Here is a 26,886-nt window from a genome sequence, read left to right on the forward strand (position 1 = left end):
TTTCTAAAGACAGCTACAGCACTCAACCCAAGGTTTAAGAATCTGAAGTGCCTTCCAAAATCTGAGAGGGACGAGGTGTGGAGCATGCTTTCAGAAGTCTTAGAAGAGCAACGCTCTGATGCGGAAACTACAGAACCAAAACCACCAAAAAAGAAAATCAACCTTCTGCTGGTGACATCTGACTCAGATAATGAAAGTGAACATGCCTCAGTCCGCACTGCTTTGGATCATTATCGAGCAGAACCCATCATCAGCATGGACGCATGTCCCCTGGAATGGTGGCTGAAGCATGAAGGGACATATGACTCATTAGCACATCTGGCACATAAATATCTTGCAATGCCGGCTACAACAGTGCCATTAGAATGCCTGTTCTCACTTTCAGATGACATTGTAAACAAGAAGAGGGCAGCATTATCTCCTGCAGATGTAAAGAAATTTGTTTGTCTGAGCGATTGGCTGAACAAGAAGTAGGACTGAGTGCACTTGCAGGCTCTAAAATTTTACATTGTTTTATTTTTGAATGCAGGTTTTTTTGTACATGATTCTACATTTGTAAGTACTACTTTCATGATAAAGAGATTTCACTACAATACTTGTATTAGGTGAACTGAAAAATAGTATTTCTTTTGTTTTTTTTACAGTGCAAATACTTGTAATCAAAAATAAATATAGAGTGAGCACTGTACACTTTGTATTCTGTGTTGTGATTGACATCAATATATTTGAAAATGTAGAAAAAATCAAAAATATTTAAATAAATGGTATTCTATTATTGTTTAACAGTGCAATTAACACAATTAATCATGGTTAATTTTTTTAATCGTGCAATTAATTGCGATTAATTTTTTCAATCGCTTGACAGCCCTAGTGTATATCTTAAATGTAAAAAGGGAATATTAACATTTAGATCAATCTTGTGTGAAATAATGTCATTGTCTATATGTCTCTTTGAAGTTTGTGATAGACAGCCTAATGCATAAATTTCTCTGTTAATTTGTGTAACTAATTACTGGTGGTGTTTAGGAAGCAGAAGGTTACATCAAAAGCCTATTGTTTACCCAGGTCTGTGTGGTCAAGTGGATGCTAGAACACCTTATTAAAAGACCCTTGGGTCCTGATCCTGTTTATCTCAGATCTGCTTGAGCTTCATCAGGGGAAGTTTAAGTCGCAAGATGAGATCCCAGTTTAGCTGGCACACCCTGGGTATGATATTGGACACTGGACTATAACTTATGAACTAAATTATAAAAGAACTCTTTGCAGCTACAAAGCTCACCATCTCTGCTATGAATCTGAACCTGAAGAATTGAATTCATGTCTGAATGTATTTTCTTTTAACCATCCTCTCTCTGTTTTGTTTTTTAATAAATTTTAGTTTAGTTAATAAGCATTGGCTGTATGCAAGTATTTGGGTAAGATCTGGGATATGCAATCACCTGGGAGGTAATGTGTCTGATCCTTTGGGATTGGTAGAATCATTTATTTTATATGATGAAATAAGATTTTCAGAAATCTTCATCATATTTGACTTGGGTACCTGGATGGAGGCCTGAGACTGGCACTTTAAGGGAATTGTGTTATTGACTTCTGAATAACCAGTGAGGTAATAAAGAAGCTGTTTTATGCTGGCTTGGTAAATCTAAGTAACCACAGCTGGCCCCTGCTGGGACACCGGTCACAGAGGTGCAGGAGGCACAGCTGAGGGATGATCAGGGGAGTATGGGGAGCAGGAGGCCTGTCTGAGGGAGGTTCAGGAGGCCCGGCTGAGGGAGGCACAGGGGAATGTGGGGAGCAGAAGGCCCAGCTGAGGGAAGCGCAGGGGAGTGTGGGGAGCAGGAGGCCCAGCTGAGGGAGGCACAGGCTAATGTGGGGAGCAAGAGGCCCAGCTGAGGGAGATGCAGGGGAGTGTGGGGAGCAGGATACCTGGCTGAGGGAGGTGCAAGGGGATGTGATGTAGCAGAGAAGGAGAATCAGATAGGAAAGGTAGAGGAAAATGTGGGGAACTTAATTTTTGGGACAGGTGGGGGCAGAAAACTGTTTGGAAGCATGGCTAGGGAATGGGAGTGGGACATCTGCCTAGCCTGTGTAGCAAGTGGGGGTGACGAGGAGCGATGGAGTGGCCGCTGCACACACCACAGGAATAAGGAAGGGTTTGTGGAGTCCCTTCAAGCTGTGAATAGAAGCTACAGCTTTGTGTGTGTGCTGAAGGTTGAATTTTGATTGTGAACTGAGGGGCAGGCAGCTCCCCCCAATGAGGAAAGAAATCAGAAGGCAGGCAGTCAAAAATGTGATTTTTTAAAAAATCTCATGATTTTAGGCATCTGACTTGTGATCTTCGAGCACTTGGGGTTGGCAGTGGTGGGGAGCCATGCAAGATCTAGATACAGCTACAGAGGAGCTTGTGCCATTTGAAAATATACCCATGCTAGGAGGCCCCTCCATCCCCAGGGGAAAGACTGAGGCTGGGCCATATTGGAAAATAGATGTTCCCTGAACATGATGGCCGTGCAGCAATGAAAGAAGCAGGGTGAGAATGAAGCAGCCCTCTAGGCATCCTCTTAAAAGGTCAAGAACACCTTAAAGCAGAGGTGTCAAACTTTGTCATCTTGGGAGCCAAGTGTTATTAATCATACAGTTATTGGCCCACAGTCACTGTCATGGAGTGGATCTCTGCCTAGTTCTGTTTCCTTACAGATGTCTAAGAAGGGCAGAAGAACCAGAAACTTCCCACAAGTCTGCTTCTGCGTATCCCCTGGCCTAGTTGAGTCTACAGTGGACATAGAGTTGGCAAAGTTGACTCTTGTACCTCATTCCCTTCAACTCCTGGAGCAGGGGTAGGGGCAGGGGCAAGGACAGGTGAGGGAGTGGGGAGGGGTATGTCGGATGCTGGAAGAATGAGTAGTTGGATCGTGCTGTGCCCCAGCTATTCCAAGCCACAATGGGTACATCTACATGGACATTAAAAACCCACAGCTGGCCCATGACACTGACTTGGGCTCCTGGGTCTCATACTAAGGGGCAGTTTAATTGTAGTGTAGACATTCAGGCTCAGGATGAAGCCCAGTCTCTAGGACCCTGTGAGGTGGGAGAGTCCCAGGGCTCAGGGTACGGCCCAAGCCAGAACATCTACAGTACAATTAAACGGTCCCTTAGCCCAAGCCCTGTGAGCCCGAGTCAGCTAGCAAGGACCAATTGTGGGTGTCTAATTGCAATTTAGACCTACCCTATGTGATCCTTTGGGGACTGTAGCCAATGGATGCAAATTAGGGGGCTGCTCTTGCTGGGGCAGGCAGGCAGGGAATTGTAAGTGTCTGTTATGTCCCAGCTTCTCCTCCTTTCCCACCTTTTGAGCTGCCCAGGGGTGTGTTGGGAAGGGGAGTAGTCTTTGCTAGGGGCCCCTAGGCTCAGGCAGAACTAGTTGAGCTCCTGCCCTGCTCCTCCTTGGAAGCAGGAAATGGAGCCGTTAGAGCTACTCTCCTCTCACCCCTGCAATGCAGCAAATGGTCAGTGGAGGCATTGCTGAGCAGCTGCAGGAGGGAGGCCCAGCTGTGGCTCAGAATGCTCCTGGTGCTGCAGGGGAGGTGGTGGGAGGTGCTGCTCGATATCCCTGCCTTGTATTGACCGGGCTGGTTCAAACAGGTCAGTTTAAAAGTTGCAAGGCACGTTTTCAGTTCATAGTCAAATAAAATGTTCTTGTCATAAGGCATTCGTGCCCCATGGTGGCTGAGCATGGCACTGCAGGTGCTCCCTGCCTCAATTTCTCTCACTATGGTTTTCTGACACTCCCAGGGATTCATGTGCCTCAGCCCTCCAGCTGGGTCACTGTCAGAGTTCAGTCCCCTTCTGGAGGTAACAAATGTCCAAGCAAAACATTCTTTTACTCTTCTTGGGCCTTCTTCATCTCACCCTCTGATCTCAGTTCCCACACCCTTCGGGGTTATCTTTAAGTTACTCTGGCTCTGGGATAGGAGCCCTGACTTCCAGGCTCTTTCTCTGGAGTCCTTCTCATAGTCTCAACCCCCATCTGGGCTACAGCACTGATGCCTAGGTTGATTCCCTGCAGTCCCTCCAGACCCTACTCCAGGACCTTCCATGGGATCCCAACTTACTCCTGTTCTTCACTGACACTGAGTTCCCTCAGGCCTTTTATGAGACACACATGTTTCAGGCAGTCACCTGACCACAGCTAGTCCTGCCCCTTAAGCGGGGAGGCAGGCAATTATGGCACAGGCAGGGCTGATTGAACAGGGCTGACTAGCCCTCAGCCTCCAGACGCTTATAGGGCTGGCCATCCTGTAACACTTCTTCTCACCACAGCCGCCTTTGAGGGCCACAATTTAAAGCCATAGGTTGAACACCCTGGCCTCCAGTTACCACCACAGGATTCCCTGAGGGTCAATGAAACTGCTGGGGGAAGAGTCAGCATCATGACAGCATTTAGGGGGAAAGGAGTTAGAATAGAATAGAATAATGGAGATATCCCATCTCCTAGAACTGGAAGGGACCTTGAAAGGTCATCGAGTCCAGCCCCCTGCCTTCACTAGCAGGACCAAGTACTGATTTTGCCCCAGATCCCCAAGTGGCCCCCTCAAGGATTGAACTCACAACCCTGGGTTTAGCAGGCCAATGCTCAAACCACTGAGCTATCCCTCCCCCCGGTTCTTAGGAGGGTTCTTAAAGTCGTTCTTAAAAGTCAATATCCCAAAGTGACTTTTTGGCCTTAAAGTGACTGAAACATAGCAAAGAGGGGTGGGGAAGGGTGCAGGCAAGGTCACTGCTCATCCCTACAGGGCTTGAAGAATGTTGCAATGGGATGACTTTGGTGACTAGCCAAGAAGGAGGTGATGCAGAATAGGCCCAAGCAATCCCCCAGGCAATTCCAGGACAGTAGAGCCTGAGCTGACAACTCCCTCCTGCAATGAAGATTCATGATATGAATCTTTTAAAAAAAGAGAAATCACATTACCGTTTTCCAGCCAGGGTAAATATGAAGGACAAGGAACAGACACATTTCCTGGAAGTGAATAAGGCCAGCAAACAAGCTGATCAAATGTCCCTTTGCAATATATTCCTGTAGAGAAAGAGAGAACTAATGTTTAGTTTTTAATAAAGATTATTCAGACAGCTGGTAACCATGGAGACTGTCATGCCTGATTCCAGGCAGTCTGTAAGCACAGGGATCCATTATATATAGAATGGAGGCCATGGTTATAGCATGGGGGTTGTATCCTGGAAAGCAGGGACTCTGAAAAGGACTTATGGGTCATAGAATCATAGAATATCAGGGTTGGAAGGGATCTCAGGAGGTCATCTAGTCCAACCCCCTGTTCAAAGCAGGACCAATCGCCAACTAAATCATCCCAGCCAGGGCTTTGTCAAGCCTGACCTTAAAAACCTCTAAGGAAGGAGATTCCACCATCTCCATAGGTAACTCATTCCAGTGTTTCACCACCCTCCTAGTTAAAAAGTTTTTCCTAATATCCAACCTAAACCTCCCCCACTGCAACTTGAAACCATTACTCCTTGTTCTGTCATCTGGTACCACTGAGAACAGTCTAGATCCATCCTCTTTGGAGCCCCCCTTCAGGTAGTTGACAGCAACTATCAAATCTCCCCTCATTCTTCTCTTCTGAAGACTAAATAATCCCAATTCCCTCAGCCTCTCCTCATAAGTCATGTGCTCCAGCCCCCTAATCATTTTTGTTGCCCTCCGCTGGACTCTTTCCAATTTTTCCACATCCTGTTTGTAGTGTGGGGCCCAAAACTGGACACAGTACTCCAGATGAGTACTCACCAATGCCTAATAGAGGGGAATCTGCTGGCAATGCCCCTACTTACACAGCCCAAAATGCCATTAGCCTTTTTGGCAACTAGGGCACACTGTTGACTCATATCCAGCTTCTCATCCACTGTAATCCCTAGGTCCTTTTCTGCAGAAAAGTGAACAAACAACTCAACATGAGCTCCCAGTGTGATACTGTGACAGAGGGCTAATGCAATGCTTGGATGTATAAAGGGGGAGTAGTGAGTAGGAGTAGGAAGTTGATTTTATCTTTGTACATGGCTTTGATGAGACCAGTGCTGCTATACTGCACTCAGTTCTGGTGTCCACATTTTTAAGAGGATGTTGAAAGCAGATTTCCACAAAAATAATTCAAGAGTTGGAAAAAATGTTATAGTGAGACTTAAGGAGCTTGGTGTGTTTAGCTTATAAAAAAATCAAGAGGTAACTTGATCCCGGTGTGTAAGTAGCCTCAGAGGAAGAAAAATTCCTAGTTAATAAATAGCTCTTCGATCTAGTGGCGGAAGACAGAACAAGAATCAGTGGCTGGAAGTTAAAGCCAGATAAACTGAAATTAGAAACAAGGCACAACATTTTGTCAACAGTGAGGGTTATTAACCATTGGAAGAAACTACAAGTGATATGGTAGATTCTTAATCTGTTGGTGTGTTTAGATCATAGAATCATAGAGCCATAAGGTTAGAAGCGTGGATGGAGTGTGACGTTTCCCCTTGGGGAGGCTAGTCCTGGACCCCGCCTCTTCCGGCTGAGGCCATGCCCCCACTCACTGCTCTCAGCCCCCACACCCATGACCTCAGCCAGGGCAAGAGGGGGCTGAGAGCTTGGTCGAGGCCACAGAGGGGGGCTGAGAGCTCAGGCCCAGCTGGGGTCGAGCTCTCTGCCCTGGCTGGGACTGAGGCACAGCTCTTGGCCCTAGCCAGAGCTCTGAGCCTGAAGCCCCTCCCCCATTCTTCCCCCTCCGTCTGCGGCCCCACCCATGACCCCACCCCATTCCACTCCTTCCTCCCATGGCTCTGCCCCCTCTCTGCCCCTTCCCCCAAGGCTCCACCCCTCACTCACTCCTTTACGCCCCCACATTCCCATGCTGTGGCCCTGAAACTGGAAAAGCTCTGTGGCCACAGCAGGGAGCAAGAGTCCTCCAGCCCCTGGCCATGGCGGGCGGGGGGGCAGGGATATTTTTCCAGGGCCCCCAAATTATCCAGGGCCTCTGGATACGGGCCCCATGGGCCCATGTGGTAATCCACCACTGCCCGCCCCCCGTCAGCGCAAAGTTTGGGGAGCTTAGCCTCCCCCAGCCTCCATTATGCACCGACCATGGTTAGAAGGGACTGCCAAGATGCAGGATTTGTTGTGTCTAAACCATCCAAGACAGATGACTATCTAGCCTCCTTTTGAAAACCTCCAATGAAGGTGCTTCCATGACCTCCCTAGGTGTCTGTTCCATTGTCCTGATCAAGACTGCATGCCTTTTAGGAAGATCTGGTTTAGCCAAACACAAGCTATTGGGCTCAATATTATGAAATTCCCTGACGTGTGCTTAACAGAAGGTGAGACTAAATCAGTGGTTTTCAAAGTGCAGGTCGTACCCAGTATTGGGTCATGGAATGTAAGGCACTGGGTCGTGGTGGCTTTGGTCAGCACGGCCGACCGGGCCATTAAAAGTCCCATCAGCGGTGCTGCCCAGCTAAGGCAGGCTAGTCCCTACCTGTTCTGACACCATGCTGTGCCCCAGAAGTGTCCAGCAGCTGGTCCGGCTTCTAGGCGGAGGGGCCACCGGGCTCCGCACACTGCCCCTGCCCAGAGCACCAGCCAGTGGGAGCTGGGGGAAGAGGGAGGTGCCTACGGGCAAGAGCCATGTGAAGCTGGGCGCAGTGCGGTCCACGGTGCCACGACACGCAGGAAGCCTGCCTAAGCAGCCACATTGCACCGATGACCGGGAGTCACCTGAGGCAAGCCCGCATTCCAACCACTCACTCCAATCCCCTGCTCCAGTCCTGAGTCCCCCTGCAAACACGGAGTCCCTTCCTGCACCCCAAACTCCTCATCCCCAGCCCACCCCAGAGCCTGCACCCCCGGCCCAGAGTCCTGACCCTCTATCGCACCCGAACCCTCTGCCCCAGCCCTGAGCCCACCCCAAAGCTCCATGCCCAGCTCTGCTGGGTCATAGGCATCAACAATTTTCTTCAACTGGATCGCCAGAAAAAAAGTTTGAAAACCACTGGACTAAATGATCCTATGCTCTCTCCTGGCCTTAAAATCTATTAATCTACCTGGTAATTATAAGTACTGTTACATGTCTCTGAGCACCGTGTAACTATGGAGATCTGTTATATCTATTACTGGGCACATGGTATCTATGGAGCCTAGCATTTTTGTCCATTGTTTGGACAACTAGCAGCAGTTACTGTGCACCTGGTAATCATGGACCTGTTCTCTCTGTCTGTGACCATCCAATAAGCTCAGCACCGCTATGTCTGTCGGGTAACTGGTATTGGATTGGTCTTGTTACATATGTCTTTGGTATGATGGGTGTAGATGGAGATTCAATCCAATGCTTGGCAGGAAAAGTGTGGCAAGAAACACTGAACCACCAAAAGTCTCCTGCTGCAGGAAAAGTGGTGTCTGGACATCTGCACTGGGGTATACATAGGGGCTAAAGTTCATAAAATGATTTTTAAGGGATAGTTGTCAAATTATAATGGGGTTCTGGCAGCCATTGGGTCCATAGCCCTTAAAAGGGGACAGGACCATCCTGACGGACCTTACTGATCATAGCACTTTACAAACTCAAAGTAAATAACGGTGACAATTTTTGGCCCAGTGACGTAGGCATTGTTATCCCCTGGGGAAAGTGGTTGTGATAGGCACTAGCCTCTCTTCCACAGGAGAAGGAGCCAGGGAGCAGAGAACTAGTTGTTTGCAAGCAGGCTCAGCTGTACAGGAACAGGTGGGACCTGTATAAAGCCAGATAGCTGGCAACAGACAGGGGTTGCTGGGAAAGGGCAGTCACTCACTGGGAAGAGGGAGTTGGTTTGGAGCTGGTTCTCTCAGAGAATGGGGGTGGGTGGGGAACCAGGAAGAGTAGGAGGCAGTCCAGAGAAGGAGCAGTGAGAGCTGAGAGGGTAGAGCCCAGAACTGCTGAGCTGAGGGTCCCTGAACTGGAACCCAGAGTAGAGGGAGGGCCCAGGTCACCTTACTGGCTACTGGAGAAATGGCACAAGCTGGGCAGCACTGGAGAAGACTGCCTGGGACCATTTGCATGCCATAGAAGGATCTTGGGTCACCCTGGAAGGGGGAAACACAGATGGTGACCCGGCTGGAGGGCCAAATCATGAAGAGGATGCTATGGTTCCTGGAGTGAGGTGGGTCCACAGGGTGAGAGGAAGACAGGAGAGGTACCACCTGAAGAGCTCCTGACAAGGAGTTTTGTGCACAGATGGTGCTGTTACCCACATTACAAATTGCTCTAGGATCGCCCCCAGATACAGAGAGCCTGGCTTCACAGGGCAGTCCAGCCTCAGGAAACCTGTAGTGATAAGTTTTCAAGTCTAATAATTGGTTTGCTTTGGTTTCCATTTTTAAGGCCGTCTCTACAATGGAAATTGGTGAAGATTCACATTTTTTTCTTAATGAAAATAAAAAGTGTGTTTAGTTCCCCAATCCAGTGGGTGCTTGGAGGTATCAGGGACTATGGCTTTCTGGTTCCCAAAGGCTGGCTGTGCTGTGATCTAGCCTAGTTCTGCCTCATTAAAGTTCCAGGGACATAATCCAACAAGACATTTTAGAAGTCACATTAATGTATTTCTCTGTGAACTATTTCAGTGATATATTACTGTGTAGGGGATCTCTGTGTTCCAAGAAAAAACACAGCTCTAGCTATGGCTACCTCTGCTCTTGGAGCTAGGGGTGAGATTCCCAGCTCACAAAGACCTACTTGCACTAGCTCTCATTGAGCCAGCACACTAAAGATAGTAATATAGCCACGGTAGCATGGGCAGTGATGGCGTGGGCTAACAGCCAAGTTCATACCAGTGGGGTTCAGGAGGGTTTGTATTCGAGGTGGCTAGCCCATGCTGCTGCTGCCTGTGCTACCATGGCTACATTACTATTTTTAGTATGCTAGCTCAATGTGACCTTGCATAAGTATATCCATGTGAGCTGGGAATCCCACCCCTAGCTGTAAGGGTAGATGCACCCTCTCCATATGCATCAAAACCCAAACACTGTTTCAAAGTCCAACTAAGTTTAGTAGACGACAATGTCATATTGTTTACAAAGCATAATCACTTAGGGTGTGTCTACACTGGGGAGTTTAATGCAAAGCTTTTTGATGTGCATCAGATAACTTGCATTACGTAAGTCATATAAATAGCATGCACACAGAATGCCTGTTCTATTTTCAGTTCACATCATGTGAACACATGGTGCAAGTTTGCTGCGAATTGAGGGTGTAGGATTCTTGGGGGTATCCCAGGGTCCTTTGCTTTACCACTGAGCAGCATGCATCCAGGGATTGTTTTTGCTGTGAAATGTGGGAAGCCAAGCTCCTGCTCCCTGCTTCTGTGGGGGCAAGTGAAAATATACAGAGCTTCCTTGGGCTATATTACAGCTCTCAAAGCTGGATGAATTCAGCATTGGACTTTACCCATTGCACCAACAAGCTGATGATGCAGGAGCAGAAGAATATTTTATGGTAGCAGCAACTCTGGCAGCAGGAGTACCATCTGCAGTGATGGCAGCAGGTTGACACAGAATAATGGGAGAATCTGAGCTGTTGGAATGAGAAGACCAGGTCCTGGATCACCGACAAAGGGTTCAGCACCATTTCTGGGCTGAAGAAACCACCATGGATTGGTGGGAGAGGCTCATTCTGTAAACCTGGGATGACCAGCTCTTCAGTGACAAGAGAACTTCAGGATGGGGAGGGTTATCTTTTTTTTATATCTGTGCGGAACTGGCCCTGGAACTGCAGCGGCAGTGTACCAACGTGTGGTGCCCAGTATCCAGGGAGAAGCAGGGTTGCCATTGCCATCTGGAGGCTGGCCAGCCCAGAATGTTACTGGTCTGTGGCCAACCAATTTGGTGTGGGGAGATCAACTGTTGGGGCCATTCTCATACAGGTCTGCTATGCCACTGATAAGGTGCTGTCTAACCAGGTCATGCAGATCGGTAATGCTCAGGAGATTATTGATGGGTTTGCATACATTGGGTACCCAACCTGGTTTTGATGTAATTGATGAACCCATGTGCCTAACATTTGCCTGCCCTCACTCCAGTTGAGCACAGAGTTTGTAAACAGAAAGGGGTTTTTGTCCATAGTGCTCCAAGGACCGGTGGACCACCATGGCAGGTTTACAGACATAAATGCAGCAGCATCTGGTATGGTCCACAATGCTAGAACCTTTCAGAACTCTCTACTATTCAAATAAAATGGAGAAAGACTGTTTACTCCCTGAAGCACCGGGGGCATTAATGGTGTGGAGGTTGGTCTGGTTATTCTGGGAGATCCAACTTACGGCTTGGTGCCTTAGCTAATGAAGCTATACACAAGCTGCTGGGACAAAAGCAACATTTTAATTATTGCTTTATAGCTGCACAATGAAAGACAGATGGCACTGTTTGCGGAATAGGTTGGAAGTTGCAGAAAAAAATGTTCCAATATTATAGGTGGATGTTGTGCTTTGCCCAATATTTGTGAGAGCAAGGGGGAAAGCCCTGATGATGGGTGGGAGTCTGAGGTGCAGGGACTTGCTCGGAGGTTCAAACAGCCAGCAAGGAGCATGAACAGCCATGGGAATGCTGTCAGGGATGCCTACTGTTTGCATTTTGAGTGCCTGCCATGCCTGAAAAAGTTAGCCTGTGTGTGGGGTGCACTGGGATGCAGACATTGTGAGCACGGAGGGATTGCATGTGGGTGGTTGAAATTTACTGTTCCCTACGTGCTCTTGTAAAACCCTATGAATTATTTTCGCTGTATTTAAAGGATTCTCTGTGCTAACTGCAATGATGACCCATAATGGATGTATTGTAAATGGTTTTAATATGAAACAATAAAAAATACAAAAATGTTAATCAAAGCAATGGAAAAATAATGTCTGTTTGGTTAGAAAACCAGTCTTTTAAAGTAATCAGCTATACACAAACCTTTAATTACTGCAACAGTGCACATAAAATTTAGAATGCAACAAGTAAGAACATTCCAAGTGCAACAGAATGAGAAGAGGGGGAACAGTTACAGGTGAGTATTGGCCTTGTCTCTGACCCTTCTTATCTGCACGGGTTCTGGGGCTGAGTGCCTCAGCTCAAAATTCTCAGGGGCTCTGCAGGGCTCAAAAGAGCTGGACTCCCAGGCAGATGCGCTGATTTCCCGAGTTCCTGGGGGGTGCTCGACCTCCACCCCACCCCAGGCCCTGCCCTCGCTTCTTCCTCTCCCCCTCGCTCCCACCCCACCCCGCCTCTTCCTGCCCCCGCCCCACCTCCTCCCTGCCTCTTCCTGCTCCCACTCCTCCCCAGCGCCTCCTGTACATCACTGAACTGCTGAGGGGGGAGGGGGAGGAGCTGATCCGTGGGGCTGCGGGTGGGTGCTGTGCACCCACTATTGGCGCCTATGCCAGGTACAAATGTTCTCGATGCCCAGAGGTGGGATTTGAGAGGTGAATGGGACCTGCGGGGAGCACTGCTTTTGGGATGCAGAGGTTAGGAGTTGCTGCTGGTGCCAGTGCCAGTAGGCTGAAGGACGTCTGGGTCCCAAATTACAGGACTGCAGGAAGCAGCAAGATTAGCAGGAGGGCATTCTGGATAGTATCCATGAGTTGCCTCTATATCTCCGTCCTTTTCCATGCTCTCCTTCATTTTGGTGATGCTATCCTTGGCCACAGCCACACTTTCCCTTGGCCATTGACAGGATCTCCTGGGAGAGCAACTTCTCCCTCCCTCTGGATCCTCATGTGCAAGCTTCACCTCTCAGACAGCCTGGTTCGCCTCTGTGACTCAGTCATTTAAACATCTCATCCCGACTCTTCCTTTTTCTTCCTCTCAGGTTAGCCATCGTGTCAGCAGTTCAGAGAGGCCCTGTCCTTGACTGTCCTGCTGTTGCAGGGTGCTGTGGCTATGGAAGTGAACAAAACAACAAAAAAGTTGTTTACTGTTCATATTCAGACAAGGCATGATAGCTTTTTTAGTCAATATGTGTGACCGTTCCTCCCTGAGACTCTTCCCATTCTTCTGGGAAACTCAGAGATGGTAGGTAGGTATGGACCATGGTGGGTGCCTTTGGATTTTAGTCTACTGTATCTGCTTTCATGCTCTTGGGGTGGGAGAGTTGGTTGGAGCTATGTCCTGACCCTTGATGGCATTACACTGAGGTGGGGAACTAGTCTTATTAAAAAAAGACAAAGAATAGACTGATGAGAGATGCTGTGAAGTTGTTTTCCACAATGGTCCCCTCAGAAGGATTGCAGTAGTGGAAAGGGCTTGCAAGCCCTACGAGAGGACATGGGCATGAGGTTATTCCCTATAATTTGCAAAACAAACAAACAAACAAAAACCCAAGTAATTTCTCAGTCTTAATTTCTGCTATATCTCCCCTGGAGAAAGTGAAGAGAAAAATAAATAGGTCCCTGCAATGATGGTCAGCTACATGCATGTTACAAGGCATTTGCACTTCAGTGGGGAGTAAGTATTGTTTGTGCCTTGCCTGGGCCTGCAATGTGCATTTATACCTCATGTAAATTACAAAAACTAACCAGATTTCTTTTCCTATAAGCACTATCTCAATAAATTATTTAATGTTTTACAAATAAATGCTTTTGCTATTTGAATCTGGTGTGGGAGGAGGAATGGGGTACAGACTGTGACTGCACCATGCTGGCAGATGCCATTTGGAAGCAGCACAAGGTGAAGGGTGAGTGAAAGACGTGGGATCCTAGCTTACATCCACCAATAAATAATACATTGTAAAGATAGGTACTTACATGCTGACATTCCCTCCAGAGGATCTGACTCTTTGGTTCCTGCTTGGTTTTGGGCTGGGAATCCGGCTCAGCTGATGTAGGGTGGGAAAGAGAGTCCTTTGTAGCAGAGCAAGACTGGGACTGGCTTTCCAGCTGGCTATCCTGACCCACAAAGAGATCCTAGCTGTCAGGGGCAGCTCCTATCCAGCATCCTTCTGCTCATCCTCCCATGGGTCGAGCGGGTCATGCTTGGTAGCGGGAGGTGCAGGCAGCAGGTTCAGAGTAATGCCTGGGACAGGTTGTACTGTAATTGTGTAGAATGCTATACAGTTCTTCAAAAATGGACAGGTCACACGTCCCCTGCCAGATGGTCTCCTTTCATCCCTCATTTCAGTGTGCTTTCTCCTGAGATGCTTGTTCTTTACCTGGCACTGGCAGGTGTCCTGGTTGTGACCCTTTGTGGACATCTGCTTTACAATGTCCGTAAAAAGGTCCTATTCCTGTGCCTTCCCACAAGAGGTTCCTGAACCAATGCATCTCCCCAGATGGCAGTGAGATGCAGTGCCTCAGCACCGCTCCAAGCAGCTGTGCGAGGCATGTTATGGGGCTTCTGGAGTGCTATTGTGGTTGCATCACCAGAATAATGATACACTGGGATTGAGGGGCAAACAGGCAATATCTGACTCTGTGCCACTTTTTATAGGGAGAAGCGTTATCCTGAAAAGGACCCCCGTGGAGGGAGGGCACACAATGGACAGGTCAGTAACAGTCGAACTGCAAAGCACTGTGGGATAGCCATTGGAAACATGAAAAAAGTGGAGCACAGCAATCACATGCACACAAACAAAAAAAATGAACAATTTCAATTTGAAGCAAACCTAATCCACTTTGCAAGAGGACTCCAGCATTCCAGACAAATGCAGAGTTAGTGTGCAGTGATAAGTTGCATTGTATGTACGCAATGTAAGCAGAGTCTGAATGAGCTCAAGTCACAAGTCACTTTGTTATTGGGGCGGGGTATTAAAGGGTTATTATCCTTGTTGTGTGAATCAAGAGAGGCAGAACTGTGCAAGGCATACTCTGATGGAGGGACTCATGCTCAACTAAACTGTACTTGCTAGGCAGGTGATGTGAGTGCCAAAATCCAGTGGAGTCAAGAGAGGGTGGGGCAGGTACTTGTACCTGGTGGTGTGGGCCCTGCCTAAGGATCCGAGGCACCATTTGACCCGGCATCTCTCCACAGTGTAATAACAGAGTTGATTAAGACTCAACTGGGAGTCTTGTTACACACCACAGAGCTGAAATCACTGATAACCAGGTCTAAGCATTTGGCCTGCTTTGGGACGGTGTCTCTGATGCACGAGACTGCCCAGTCCACACTAGTAGTGAGGCTCCACCACTAACAGCTGAAATCACTGAGAGCCATGTTAAGTGGTGGGACCTTGAGACATTCCAAAGGGTTCAGAGCGAAGTGGCTGGCGGAATGGACTGGCGAGTGGCTGGCAGGCAGAATGGAGCAGCGAGCAGGGTAGCTAGTGGAACAGCTGGTGGAGTGGTGAGTGGCCGGCAGGGCAGAGCGGCTAGCGGCTGACAGGCCGGCTGATGCCAAAACAAGCGCCTGGACAGCAGAAGAAGCAAGGTACCCCCATTCCCCACTAGAGTGGGAGGTGAGCTCACCCAGATGCACCTCTAAACTCTGGGTCTTCACTGATCAAGGACGATAGTTATGAACGGGTTGTGGCAGACAGAAGAAGGGAAGGGTACATTAAAGAACTTTTGGTTGCTGGACTTAAGAACCTGAAGTAAAAGAACACTGCCCAACATACTCTCAGGTGGGTCTTTTGCTCTTGGTTTTATGTTTGTGAATCCTGCTTGTGGCGTTTTCCCAGAAGGAATGCTGGGTTACTTCTCTCCTTTTCTCTCTCCTGTGTGCTTGTAAGAGGGGGAATATTGCCTCTTGGAGGTGACCAGGGGTGGTATGTAATTGTCCCAGGTTACTGGGTGGGGGCTCAAGCCGGTTTTGTGTTGTATTGTTGAAAAGGAACACTAGATATTGAACCCGGCTGTTGTTGCTGCCAACTCCAACTGGCAGAAGGGTTACATATGCAAATTGTTTTCAAACTAGATTAATGTCATTTGATCCAGTATGAAACCTCGTGTGTAGACAATCTCTTAAAACAAAGCAAGATAATTGAACCAGGTATGTCATAAATCTTACACGGCTACATAAACATAAACATACTGGGTGAAATCCTGGCCCCGCTGAAGTAAATAGAAGTTTTGTCATTCACTTCAGTGGGCCAGGTTTCCATCAGTTTACATGGGGTGAGCGGTGATGCCAGCTATGCATGGGGGGGCAGGCAGGGCTTGAGCGAGCAGTGACGCCAACCTCACATGTTGGGGGGGGAAGGGGAGTGCTCAGGCCAGTGGCTCAGGCCAGCCCCACATGAGGGGGAGGGCCCTCAGGAGAATGACTCGGGCCAGCCCCATGTGCGGGGGTTGGCGGGAGAGGACACGGGTTAGCCCCACACAATGTCCCGTTTTCCCTTTGGGAAATATGGTCACCCTCCTTAGTTTATTATTAATAGTAGTACTAGTAGTGTGGAGAGACCCCACTGTGCTAGGACTTTGTACAAAGAGACATTCTCAGCCCCAAAGACCTGAATCTCTACCCATTGTATTCGGTGGAAAATCTCCTACTGAATTAAATGGGATCAGGCTCAGGACTTGCATAGACAAGAAACAGAAGGATGGAGGTGAAGGGATGCAATACAGAGTGATCAGTGACGGGTGGCAAACCTTGTTAGTTCAGTGGGTTCTAATTGCTTTCCTTAATTAGGGTCATTTATAAATCCCAATTGCTGGAAATTCACCTTGCTCCACAGTTGTCCAGCATTTGTCTGGGGTTGTGAACAATTTGCGGAGTTTCAAGCTGATTTCACTTATTTTTTTGGCTAAGCGAAAGGTCTTAAACATAACTTGATGGCATTCCTCTGTTTGTCTATTTATAGTAGGCCTTTCTGGCCTTAAATCTTGAAATCTATGAATAAAAATATACCTCTGCAATATTGTTCAATAAATTTCTATTTACACATTTAATATGGTTATTTTGAAGTGTTACCCCATTTTTAGTCAGATTTCTTACCAGTTTCTACTGCAGATTCTTGTAATGTTTTCAAGCAATCATTTTTATAGTTAAGCCACTTCGTCGTCGTTTTCGCCAGCAGAGAGCCTAAGACCTGTACATACAGAAAATATTGTAAATGAAGAAACTGAGTTTGAACTTTGTATTTTTCTAGTTGGGATAGTTTTCTGCTACTTTAACAATTGAAATAAGTAATATACAAAATTCAAGAGCTGTCACTTTTTCTGTGGCCAAGAAATACACTGTCACACTGTTATGTTCTCCCCCATGCCACACATTTTTGTCAAACTTCCAACTGGACACTGAATATATAGCCTCTGTAGAAGTTGTGTGCTATGACTCATAAATCCTGGAACATTTTCAAGCAGTTAAGAATTAGATTATATGCAGAGGTTGATTAAACTTTGTTGAATATTTATGTTTTCATTGGATTATTTGATTGGTATGACTGGAAATAATTCATGGGGCTGTGTGTTTATTAGCGTATTTTACGGATTGTCAAGAATGCCCAGAGCATTGGCTGAGAGCTCTTTCATTGCAGTTTAATATAATTGTGAAGAAATAAATAAGTAATACCATTTTGTTAACATCACCTTTAAAGAGGTAAATCCTCTCCCAACATATTCCTCCCAGACTCCAGACACTAATTCTTGTTTCAGCAGACCTCCCAAGCAACCCCTCACTATCCCTGTTTCAAGTGAGGCAATTGAAAAACTAGCAAAGACTCATCTCCATTTTCATAGATTTCAAGGCCAAAAGGGAACATTGTGATCATCTAGTCTGACCTCCTGTATAACACAGGACATAACATAACATAACATAACATAAGAATGGGCATACTGGGTCAGAACAATAGTCCATTGAGCCCAATATCCTGTCTGCCAACATTGGCAGATTCCAGATGTTTCAGAGGGAATGAACCGAACAGGGCAATTATCAAGAGATCCATCCCCTGTCATCCACTCTCAATTTCTGGCAGGTGGAGGTTTAGGAACACCCAGATGATAGTGTTGCATCCCTGACCATCTTGGCTAATAGACATTGATGGACCTATCCTCCATTAACTTATCTCATTCTTTTTTGAACCCAGTTAGTTATACTTTTGGCCTTCACAACATCCCCTGGAGATGGGTTCCATAGGTCGGCTGTGCATTGTGTGGAGAAATACTTTTTATTTGTTGAAAACCTACTGCCTATTAATTTAATTGGTGACCCCTGGTTCTTGTGTTATATGAAGGCATAAACAACTCCTTATTCACTGTATCCACACCATTCATGGTTTTATAGATGTCTATCATATCTCCCCTTAGTTATCTCTCTTCTAAGATGAACAGTCTCAGTCTTTTTAATATTTCCTCATATGGAAGATGTTCCATACCCCTAATACTTTTTGTTGCCCTTTTCTCCACCTTTTCTAACTCTGATATCTTTTTTCAGATGGGGAGACCAGAACTGTATGCACTATTCAAGGTGTGGATGTCTTATTATCTATCCCTTTCCTAATAGTTCCTAACGTTAGGTTTTTTCACTGCTGCTGCACAGTGAATGCCTGTTTTCAGAGAACTCTCCACAATGACTCCAATATTTCTTTCTTGAATTGTGACAGCTAATTTAGACCCCATGATTTTGTATAAGTAGTTGGGATTATTTTTTCCCCAGTGTGCATTACTTTACACTTATCCCATTGAATTTCATCTGCCATTTTGTTGCCCAGTCACCTAGTTTTCTGAGATCCCTTTGTAAGTCCAAAGCAGACTGCAAAGAGTTAACTACCTTGAGTAATTTTGTATCATCTGCAAACTTTGCCATCTCACTGTTTACCCCTTTTTCCAGATCATTTCTGAATATGTTGAACAGCACTGGTCCCAGTACAGACCCTTGGAAGACCCTGCTGTTTACCTCCTTTCATTGTGAAAATGGACCATTTATTTCTACCCCTTTGTTTCCTATCTTTCAGTCACATACTGATCCATGAGAGGACCTTCCCTCTTATCCCAGGACTATTTACTTTGCTTAAGAGCCTTTGGTGTGGGACCTTGTCAAAGGCTTTCTATATTCACTGGATCACCCTTGTCCACATGATTGTGGACCCCCTCAGAGAATTCTATTAGATTGGTTTGGCATGATTTCCCTTTACAGAAGCAGTGTGGACTCTTCCCAAAAATATCATGTTAATTTATGTACACCTCTACCTTGATATAACGCCACCCGATATAACACGAATTCGGATATAACGCGGTAAAGCAGTGCTCCGGGGGGGAGGGGGGGGGAGGGCTGCGCACTCCGGTGGATCAAAGCAAGTTTGATATAACATGGTTTCATCTATAATGCGGTAAGATTTTTTGGCTCCCGAGGACAGCATTATATCGAGGTAGAGGTGTATGTTAATTCAGTTCTTTACTATAGTTTTGAACCAATCTGAAGTTAGGCTGCCAGGATCGCCTCTGGAGCCTTTTTCAAAGTTAGCTATTACATTAGCTATCCTCCAGTCATCTTACATAGAAGCTGATTTAAATGATACATTACATACCACAGTTAGTAGTTCTTCGTTTTCATATCTAAGTTCCTTCAGAACTCTTGGGTGAATACCATCTGGCCCAGGTGATTTATTACTGTTGAATTTATCAATTTGTTCCAAAACCTCCTCTACTGACACCTCAATCTGGGACAGATCCTCAGATTTGTCACCTAAAAAGAATGGTTCAGGATGGGGATCTCCCTCATATCCTCTGGAGTGAAGACTGATGCAAAGAATTCATTTAGCTTCTCCACAATGGCCTTGTCTTCCATTAGGGCTTCTTTAGCACCTTGAGCAATCAGTGGCCTACATCTGATGTACTTACATTTTTTTGCTGTTAGTTTTTGTCCTTAGCTACTTGCTCTTCAAATTCTTACTTGACCTTCTTTATTGTACTTTGACACTTGACTTGCCAGAGTTTACGCTCCTTTCTATTTTCCTCAGTTGGATTTGACATCCAATTTTTAAAGGATTCCTTTTTGCCGCTAATTATGTCTTTTACTTTGGCGATTAGTCCTTGTGTCATTTTTTTTTTTGGTCCTTTCACTTTTTTTATTTGGGTGTATACATTTAGTTTGAGCCTCTATTCGGGTGTTTTTAAATAGCCATCATGAAGCTTGCAGGCATTTCACCCTCGGGATTGTGTGTATCTATATGTAACCCTTTTGGGGTTTAGAAAGCATGGCCCCTTTAAATCTTTGTCCTGAGGGAGGAAATGCTGATTGTTCCAGGCAGAGGAAGTACTGTTTGGGGGTAGCGTGGAGAGAGGGGGAGCAACGGGGTGGCTGTGTCTGGGGCTCCAGACAGAAGGGCTGCAGCAAGCAGGCCCTCATAGAGTGAAGCAGCCGAGAACCTGCCCAAAGTCCAGGAGGGACAGGGCGACCGATTGGGGACACCCCAGGACAGGAGCCAAGAGGAGCACTGTGCCAGGGAGGAATCGCTTAAGAAGGACAAACCGGAGCTGGACCCAGAGCTGTATGGGGCCATGAGTACTGGAGCTTGTGACTTTGCATTGGGAATAAGGAGAGAGTCTGTTAGCAGTTAAGTGGGGAAGTTGTCTCACTATGTCTATGCAGAGAGCAGCAGAAGAGGGCACTGGAGGAATTTGCTGGGGAAAGGTTACTGGCACTGAAGACAACCAGGAGCAACCAAGACTCACCACTGGACTAGAACTCTGCCCAGGACTCCTGAACGCTGCGTGCAGATACATTGCTGGGTGTCTGCTCTTTCAGACTGTGGTACCATTGGGCCTGTGGGGCCTTGTGTTGAATGGAACCCTGTTTTACTGCTCTTCCTCATCTTCTCCCCTATTGTTTTTCTCCATTCATCCCCCTGTGAATAGATATTTCCCTTTCCTATATTCATTGTACTCTCCAGTGTGTGTGTACACCTTGGGGGTTTTGGAACAGGTGCCCCTGGTGTGGAAGGGACTTTCCCTGCTGTGTTCCTTTCCTGCGCACACCTTTTCTTAGCCAGAGCTGGCTGCATAGCAGACTCCATCTTGGCCACAAGGGTGCTAAAGTTACATATACAAAAACAGGTGGAGAGTTTAAGATGACGGGTGGATCCAACAAATGGGGGGAAGCAAAGGTAACAAGGCTACAACTGCTTTTCCAATGCCCTTATTCCTGGAAGGAACTACCTGTAAAAATCCACAAAACTATCCTCCTTCAAACCCACCTCTGCAGAGATGCCTGCAAGATACCCCATAACAGTTAGGCATTTTGAAGGCCTCGGGTCCAGGTACATGGCTGCAGTGCATGCTCATAGTGCAGGGTTCTCATCTGGCAGCCAGGCCACCTGCTCTTGTAGCACGTGGTTATCTGTGGTGTGCTGTGCCAGTTGGGCCCATGGTGCCATGTTTTCATCATAAACCTGTTCTCTTGCTTGTGGAGAGCTTGGTTCTCTGTTGCAAGCTGCAATACTTGGACTCAAAGCTGGGGAGCTCCTCCTGGGAGCAGTCAACCTGTTCAGGCATTTCTAGTACCCTCTGGGGCATGCTGGGTAGGGAGTGGCCCACTGCCTCCATGCTCTCCTAGGGTAGGCCTTCACTGTGAGCTAGGCTGGTCCAGGCAAACTGTCAGCATCCTGTGAAGTGCAGTTTCCATGTGATTTTCAGTTCTTCAGTGTGTGCTGAGGGTAATAGCATTGTTGAATGTGTCAGAAAGTATTTTAATGGGTTGGTGGTGTCATAATGGCAGTGAGTTAATGCTTAGAAACTGGTTTTGTCCTGGGTGTGAATGTTGCCTTAATATATCTTTGCTTTTTAGTGTTTCTTTCTCAGAAATACCCCTTAGCAACCATAACTCTCAATTAAGGAAGGTTTTTTGTGTGAATTTCCTAATCCCCCAAAATTAGTGTATGCAAATAAGATTTTTAATGACCCAGGATTGGAGACAGCTTGAAGATTTTGAGAGTGGGTCTAAAAGGAAAGTGGAGGTGCAGTGCTGAGCAAATAATGCTTTGACCAGTGCTCCAGCTTTGTCTGTCTGGTGCTAAAAGCTTGCCAGCATGAATAGCTTTCAGTGCTGGAGAGAGGGGATTTGAGCTTTCTTTTCTGGGAGCATAAAGTTTGAAATAGCTCAGAGAGGACTGTTTCCCCAGCTTCTTGTTTTCCCCAGCACTGCTCCCAGGCCAGCTTCAAGCTCATGAGTGTGAGCCACCCATGCTTTAAATCCCCTGGAGTGGAAAGACTAATTATTCTTCACATGATGGACTTGCAAGATAAGGAGAGAATATTTATAAGAGCCATGAGAAAGGAATGCTTGTTTCCAGGACAAAAAACATCTTGGCTTTTCCCTGATGTGGGCCCCAAAATGCAGGCGACCAGGAGAGATTCTTGGGACATCAATTGGTCAGTGAACTTCATCTTAAGAGGCAAGGAAATGGAGATGACGCATTCGTAGAAAAAGCGGCTCCACTTAATAGACACAAGTTTGGTTTACAATAAACAAACAGGGGTAAATGACCAAGGAAATACAGGGAAAGCTCTCAGAACTGCTACCTGGATCCTCTCTTAGTCCCAGCTGTAGCTGCACATGCTGAGAAAGGGGTTCTGGATGGCACCCTCCACAGGAGGGGCAGGACTCTTAAAGGTGCAAGGACACAGATTCATCACATTTTCTGCTTCAGTTGAAAGCTTTCATATATAGAGAAATTGAAACAGCAGTAGCTGGTAACTGTTGACATCATAAACTTCTGTGAGACATATGACTTAGTGCTGCATGACATTCTGATTAAAAGAGCAGCACGATACAAAATCAGGTTTCAGAGTAGCAGCCATGTTAGTCTGTATCCGCAAAAAGAAGAACAGGAGTACTTGTGGCACCTTAGAGACTAACAAATTTATTAGAGCATAAGCTTTCGTGGACTACAGCCCACTTCTTCGGATGCATATAGAATGGAACATATATTGAGGAGATATATATACACACATACAGAGAGCATAAACAGGTGGGAGTTGTCTTACCAACTCTGGCCTCTCAGAGTTGGTAAGACAACTCCCACCTGTTTATGCTCTCTGTATGTGTGTATATATATCTCCTCAATATATGTTCCATTCTATATGCATCCGAAGAAGTGGGCTGTAGTCCACGAAAGCTTATGCTCTAATAAATTTGTTAGTCTCTAAGGTGCCACAAGTACTCCTGTTCTTCTTTTTGCGGATACAAAATCAGTGCAGCATATTCTAAATATATTAAACAGCCTCCTAAGCTATAGATCTCAAAAGGTAATTGTAAATCTGGAGCCATCATCCAATGACGGGTTTTTTAGTCGAGTTCCCTAGGGATCTGCGCTTGACCTAATGCTATCCAATATCTTTATCAGTGATTTAGAAGAAAACATAAAATCATTAGTGGTGAACTTTGCAGATGACACAACTTGTGGTGGAGGGTCTATAATGATAAGCACAAGTCAGCTACAAAGAGCAATGTGAAAGCTGGGCTCATTTGAACAATATTCATTTTAATAGGACCCACTGCAAGGTCATACTCCCAGGAGCCAGGTTACACCTCTGGGACAGCAATGACTCAGAAAAGGATTTAGGTGTGAGGGTGTAAACCAACTGAACACAAGTTCCCAGTGCAATGCTCTGGTTAAGAGGGGCTAATGAAATTCGTGGATGTATAAGCAGGGGAATATCAAGTAGGGAGGTAGTATTATTGCTGTATATGGCATTAGTGAGACCATTACTGGACCATTATTTTGCATAAATAATATTGACAAATTGGAAATGATTGAGAAAAGAGCTACAAGAAAGATTTGAGGTCTGGAAAACCCACCTTATAGTGAGAGACTGAGAAAGCTTATCCAAGAAAGGGTTGTCACAGTTCAGAGCAACTGCACCTACATTCCCCTTCTATGGTCCAGCAAGGGCATCAACTCAAAACTCCTGGCTCCTCAGCCATCATCTCTTTTGGGCTGAGACCCCCATCTCACTGCCTCCAGATCAGGGTACTTCCAGACTGCACAGCTCACTGTCTATACAGTGACCTCCCCAGCAATGTCAGGCTGCCTAAGCCGGCCTGCTTTACTTTTTTCTTCAGAGATGGTACACAGTGTAATTGTCACAGTTAAACCACCACACCGATCTTTCTATGCAAGCACATGTATTTTTAAAGAGAAAAAGATCTCTCGTTAGTAACTCAGTTACCCCGTTATACAGTGTGTCTTTGAACTGTCCTCATGTAATGGGATGAGCTGACAAAAGGTCCCCTCCTCTGGGTGAAATTTCCAAGACAACAAACTCCTAAAATACTTAAACCTAATTCAGTAGGGTTTAACTTAATTCAATAAGGTTTGTCCAGGATATTTCAGGAGGTTGTTGTATCTGTTACAAAAGTGAGAGTGACTTGATCACAGTCAGTAAGTACCGACGTGGGGAGAACTTTTCTGCTAGTAGCGGGCTCTTTAATCTAATAGACAAAACCAGAACAAGATTCTGTGTCTGGAAACTGAAGATAAATTCAGGCTAGCGATAGAGCACAGATTTTTAACAGTGAGCATAATTAACCTTTTGAACCAATTAACTGGGACCTGGTGTATTCTTCATCACTTGGAATCTTTACATCAAGACTGGATGTCTCTTTCTAAAAGATATGGTCTAGCTCAACCAGAAATTATAGCATTGATGTGGGAATCACTGGGTAGATTTTCCATCCCATGTTATGCAGGAGGTCAGATCATAATGATCTCTTCTGACATTAAAATCTATGTGTGAAAGCCTGGCCCCCTTGAAGTCAATGGGAGTTTTGCCACTGACCTCAGAGGGGTCAAAATTTTGCCCTGTGAATCTTGTTAAAATGAAGGTGAAATCAAGTAATACAATTTATTTGGAATATGCTACTTCATGCTGGAATATTCTTTATTTGGAATATGCTGAGAAATTGTTGGCCAGTCAGACTGAACTATCACAGGCTGTGGACAACAAAAATGTACTATATATGCTCCGAAAAAGATCTCAAAATTTAAATATTTACTAATATTTGTAACCATTCCCTTAATCTACCTGTCTATCGGAGGACATGGATGTGATAAATTACAGTTGCCCCTTCCTCACCAAGTCATGTTTCAAGCTTATTACAGTATTATAAATGAATCAAAGCTGATGTTATTACTGAGAATATGGATGGAAAATATACCAGGGATGAAATCCTGGCCCCATTGAAGTTAATGAGTTTTACCTTTGACTTCAGCGGGCCCAGGATTTCACCCCATATGTCCTCATGATTTGAATGTCTTAGAAAGTACAGTGATGATTCCGTTTTAAGTGAATCTGTGTGAAATCATTTCTGTGGTTAGAATTGTCTAAGTGCAATATGACTTTTTCTCTCAAAAATTCAAAGTCTTAGTGATACTTATTGACTTTGTATTATTCATTCATACAAATTTTAGAAGCAAAAGTAAAACAAAATTCCATGAAACATATTCAACGAGATATGCTCCTGTCGGCAGTGGTAAATCTGTCAGTTATATTCAGATAGGAGAAAATTTAACTTTCTTTTTACTCATAGTAATCTTAAATCTGTGTTTTAATCTGTCAGAACAGAATGAAATTTACCATTATACTTTATTAAACTGTTAAAAAAAAATCTGCCCAGCTCACTACAGATATAGCATTTAAAAAAAAAATGAAAATGTCCTTGAAGTGAATTTTATGGCAACCCTTTGACAAGAAATCTTTCAAACTCTTCTATATTCTACATATGTCAATAATCTATGGTAAAAATTAAGATGAGATCTTATTAAAATCTTTCACTGTATTTAGAAGAAAATGTAGTGTATTGCAGAGATGCAAAAGAACTTAATGTAAATACCATCCGTATTTTTTCTGCCTTTTGTAAACAGACTACGGTTTTAAAATTGATATTCAGGTTTGGTAGTTAACACAATGTATGTTAATATTAAAACAGCCTTTATAAAGGAAATTCAAAACAATGTATTCAATATATAAAAACCAGCATTAAAATAGGAAAACATTAATATATGACCTGGATAAGAGCAGTAAATTGGGAAATAACATGCTAGGGCTTATAAATCAATACCACGCTTTTTGCATTTTGAAATGCTTAACAAATTGCTAAACAAGTACCATTTACGAATATATCACACAATTTATGAACATTAAAATGCAAGGTGAAAGGACTGTCTAGGTTTTAAAATCAATCATTGATAATTAAATTTTTTCTTACCTGTTTTACCACAAACACTGTCATAACAATAGAAACAGATCCAAGAGATGTTCTGGAATAGAACCACATGTTGGAACAGAGACCAGAATATGTGGAGATACCCATAGTGACAGATTTGGTTGAAGAGTTACGCGCTGTACGATAGAGCCAATTCCCCACCCTGTTCTGTGAAACGTTTAATGCCTGCACTTTTAAAATTACAGACAATTTCACAAATGTGACTATTTCCTGGATCTGAATTTAATCAAGCCAACAAATCTGTTGAAACAGTTTTGAGACTCTGACTTCCTTTCGTTTCTCTGTGTAAAGGCAAAGGGAATTTACTCTAAACTTCACAAGCATGTCTGCTTTCTGTTGTTTGTCAGCCAATGAGAATTAGCAAAAGTATTAAACATTAAGAGCTGATCCTGTTCCCATAGAACTTGATGGGAGTTTTGCCATTTGACTTTAGTGGGAGCAGAATCCAAACCCTTATACATTCAAAAACCTCCTATGCCGTAAAAATACAAACAAAAAGCTTTGCACAGAATCTCTGGCGATCCAGGACACAGATTAGATGGTGCACTGGAGGCAGCTACGCCAGGTTTATTTTGATCCTCATGGAGCACACATCACCCAATCTGCACACTAAGGGCAGGATGGTGACATGGACCATGTGTTGCCACCTCTTGCAATTTTATTATGAGTCTTGGGATGTCCTTCTTATAGCCCCACTGAGCAGGTGGGCATGGAGGGTGGGGGAGAGCAGGAAATAGATGGAGCTTTGGCTCCCC

General features: G+C 45.3%; 1 protein-coding gene across 1 annotated transcript in view; it reads right to left on the bottom strand.

The window, feature by feature from the left end:
* GLP2R (glucagon like peptide 2 receptor) overlaps positions 1 to 26,257 on the bottom strand; it is a 122,343-nt gene extending 96,086 nt beyond the window's left edge. The window contains exons 1-3 of the mRNA XM_054046695.1: positions 26,114 to 26,257; positions 16,904 to 16,997; positions 4,970 to 5,074 (exon numbers count right to left, since the gene is read on the bottom strand). Of these exons, the coding sequence (XP_053902670.1) occupies positions 4,970 to 5,074; positions 16,904 to 16,997; positions 26,114 to 26,218 (304 nt within the window). The 5' untranslated portion in view covers positions 26,219 to 26,257. The remainder of the gene's footprint in view (positions 1 to 4,969; positions 5,075 to 16,903; positions 16,998 to 26,113) is intronic.
* Between the last annotated feature and the right edge of the window lie 629 nt (positions 26,258 to 26,886).

The sequence above is a fragment of the Malaclemys terrapin genome, chromosome 13, assembly GCF_027887155.1.
Source record: "Malaclemys terrapin pileata isolate rMalTer1 chromosome 13, rMalTer1.hap1, whole genome shotgun sequence".
Taxonomy (NCBI): Eukaryota; Metazoa; Chordata; order Testudines; family Emydidae; genus Malaclemys; species Malaclemys terrapin.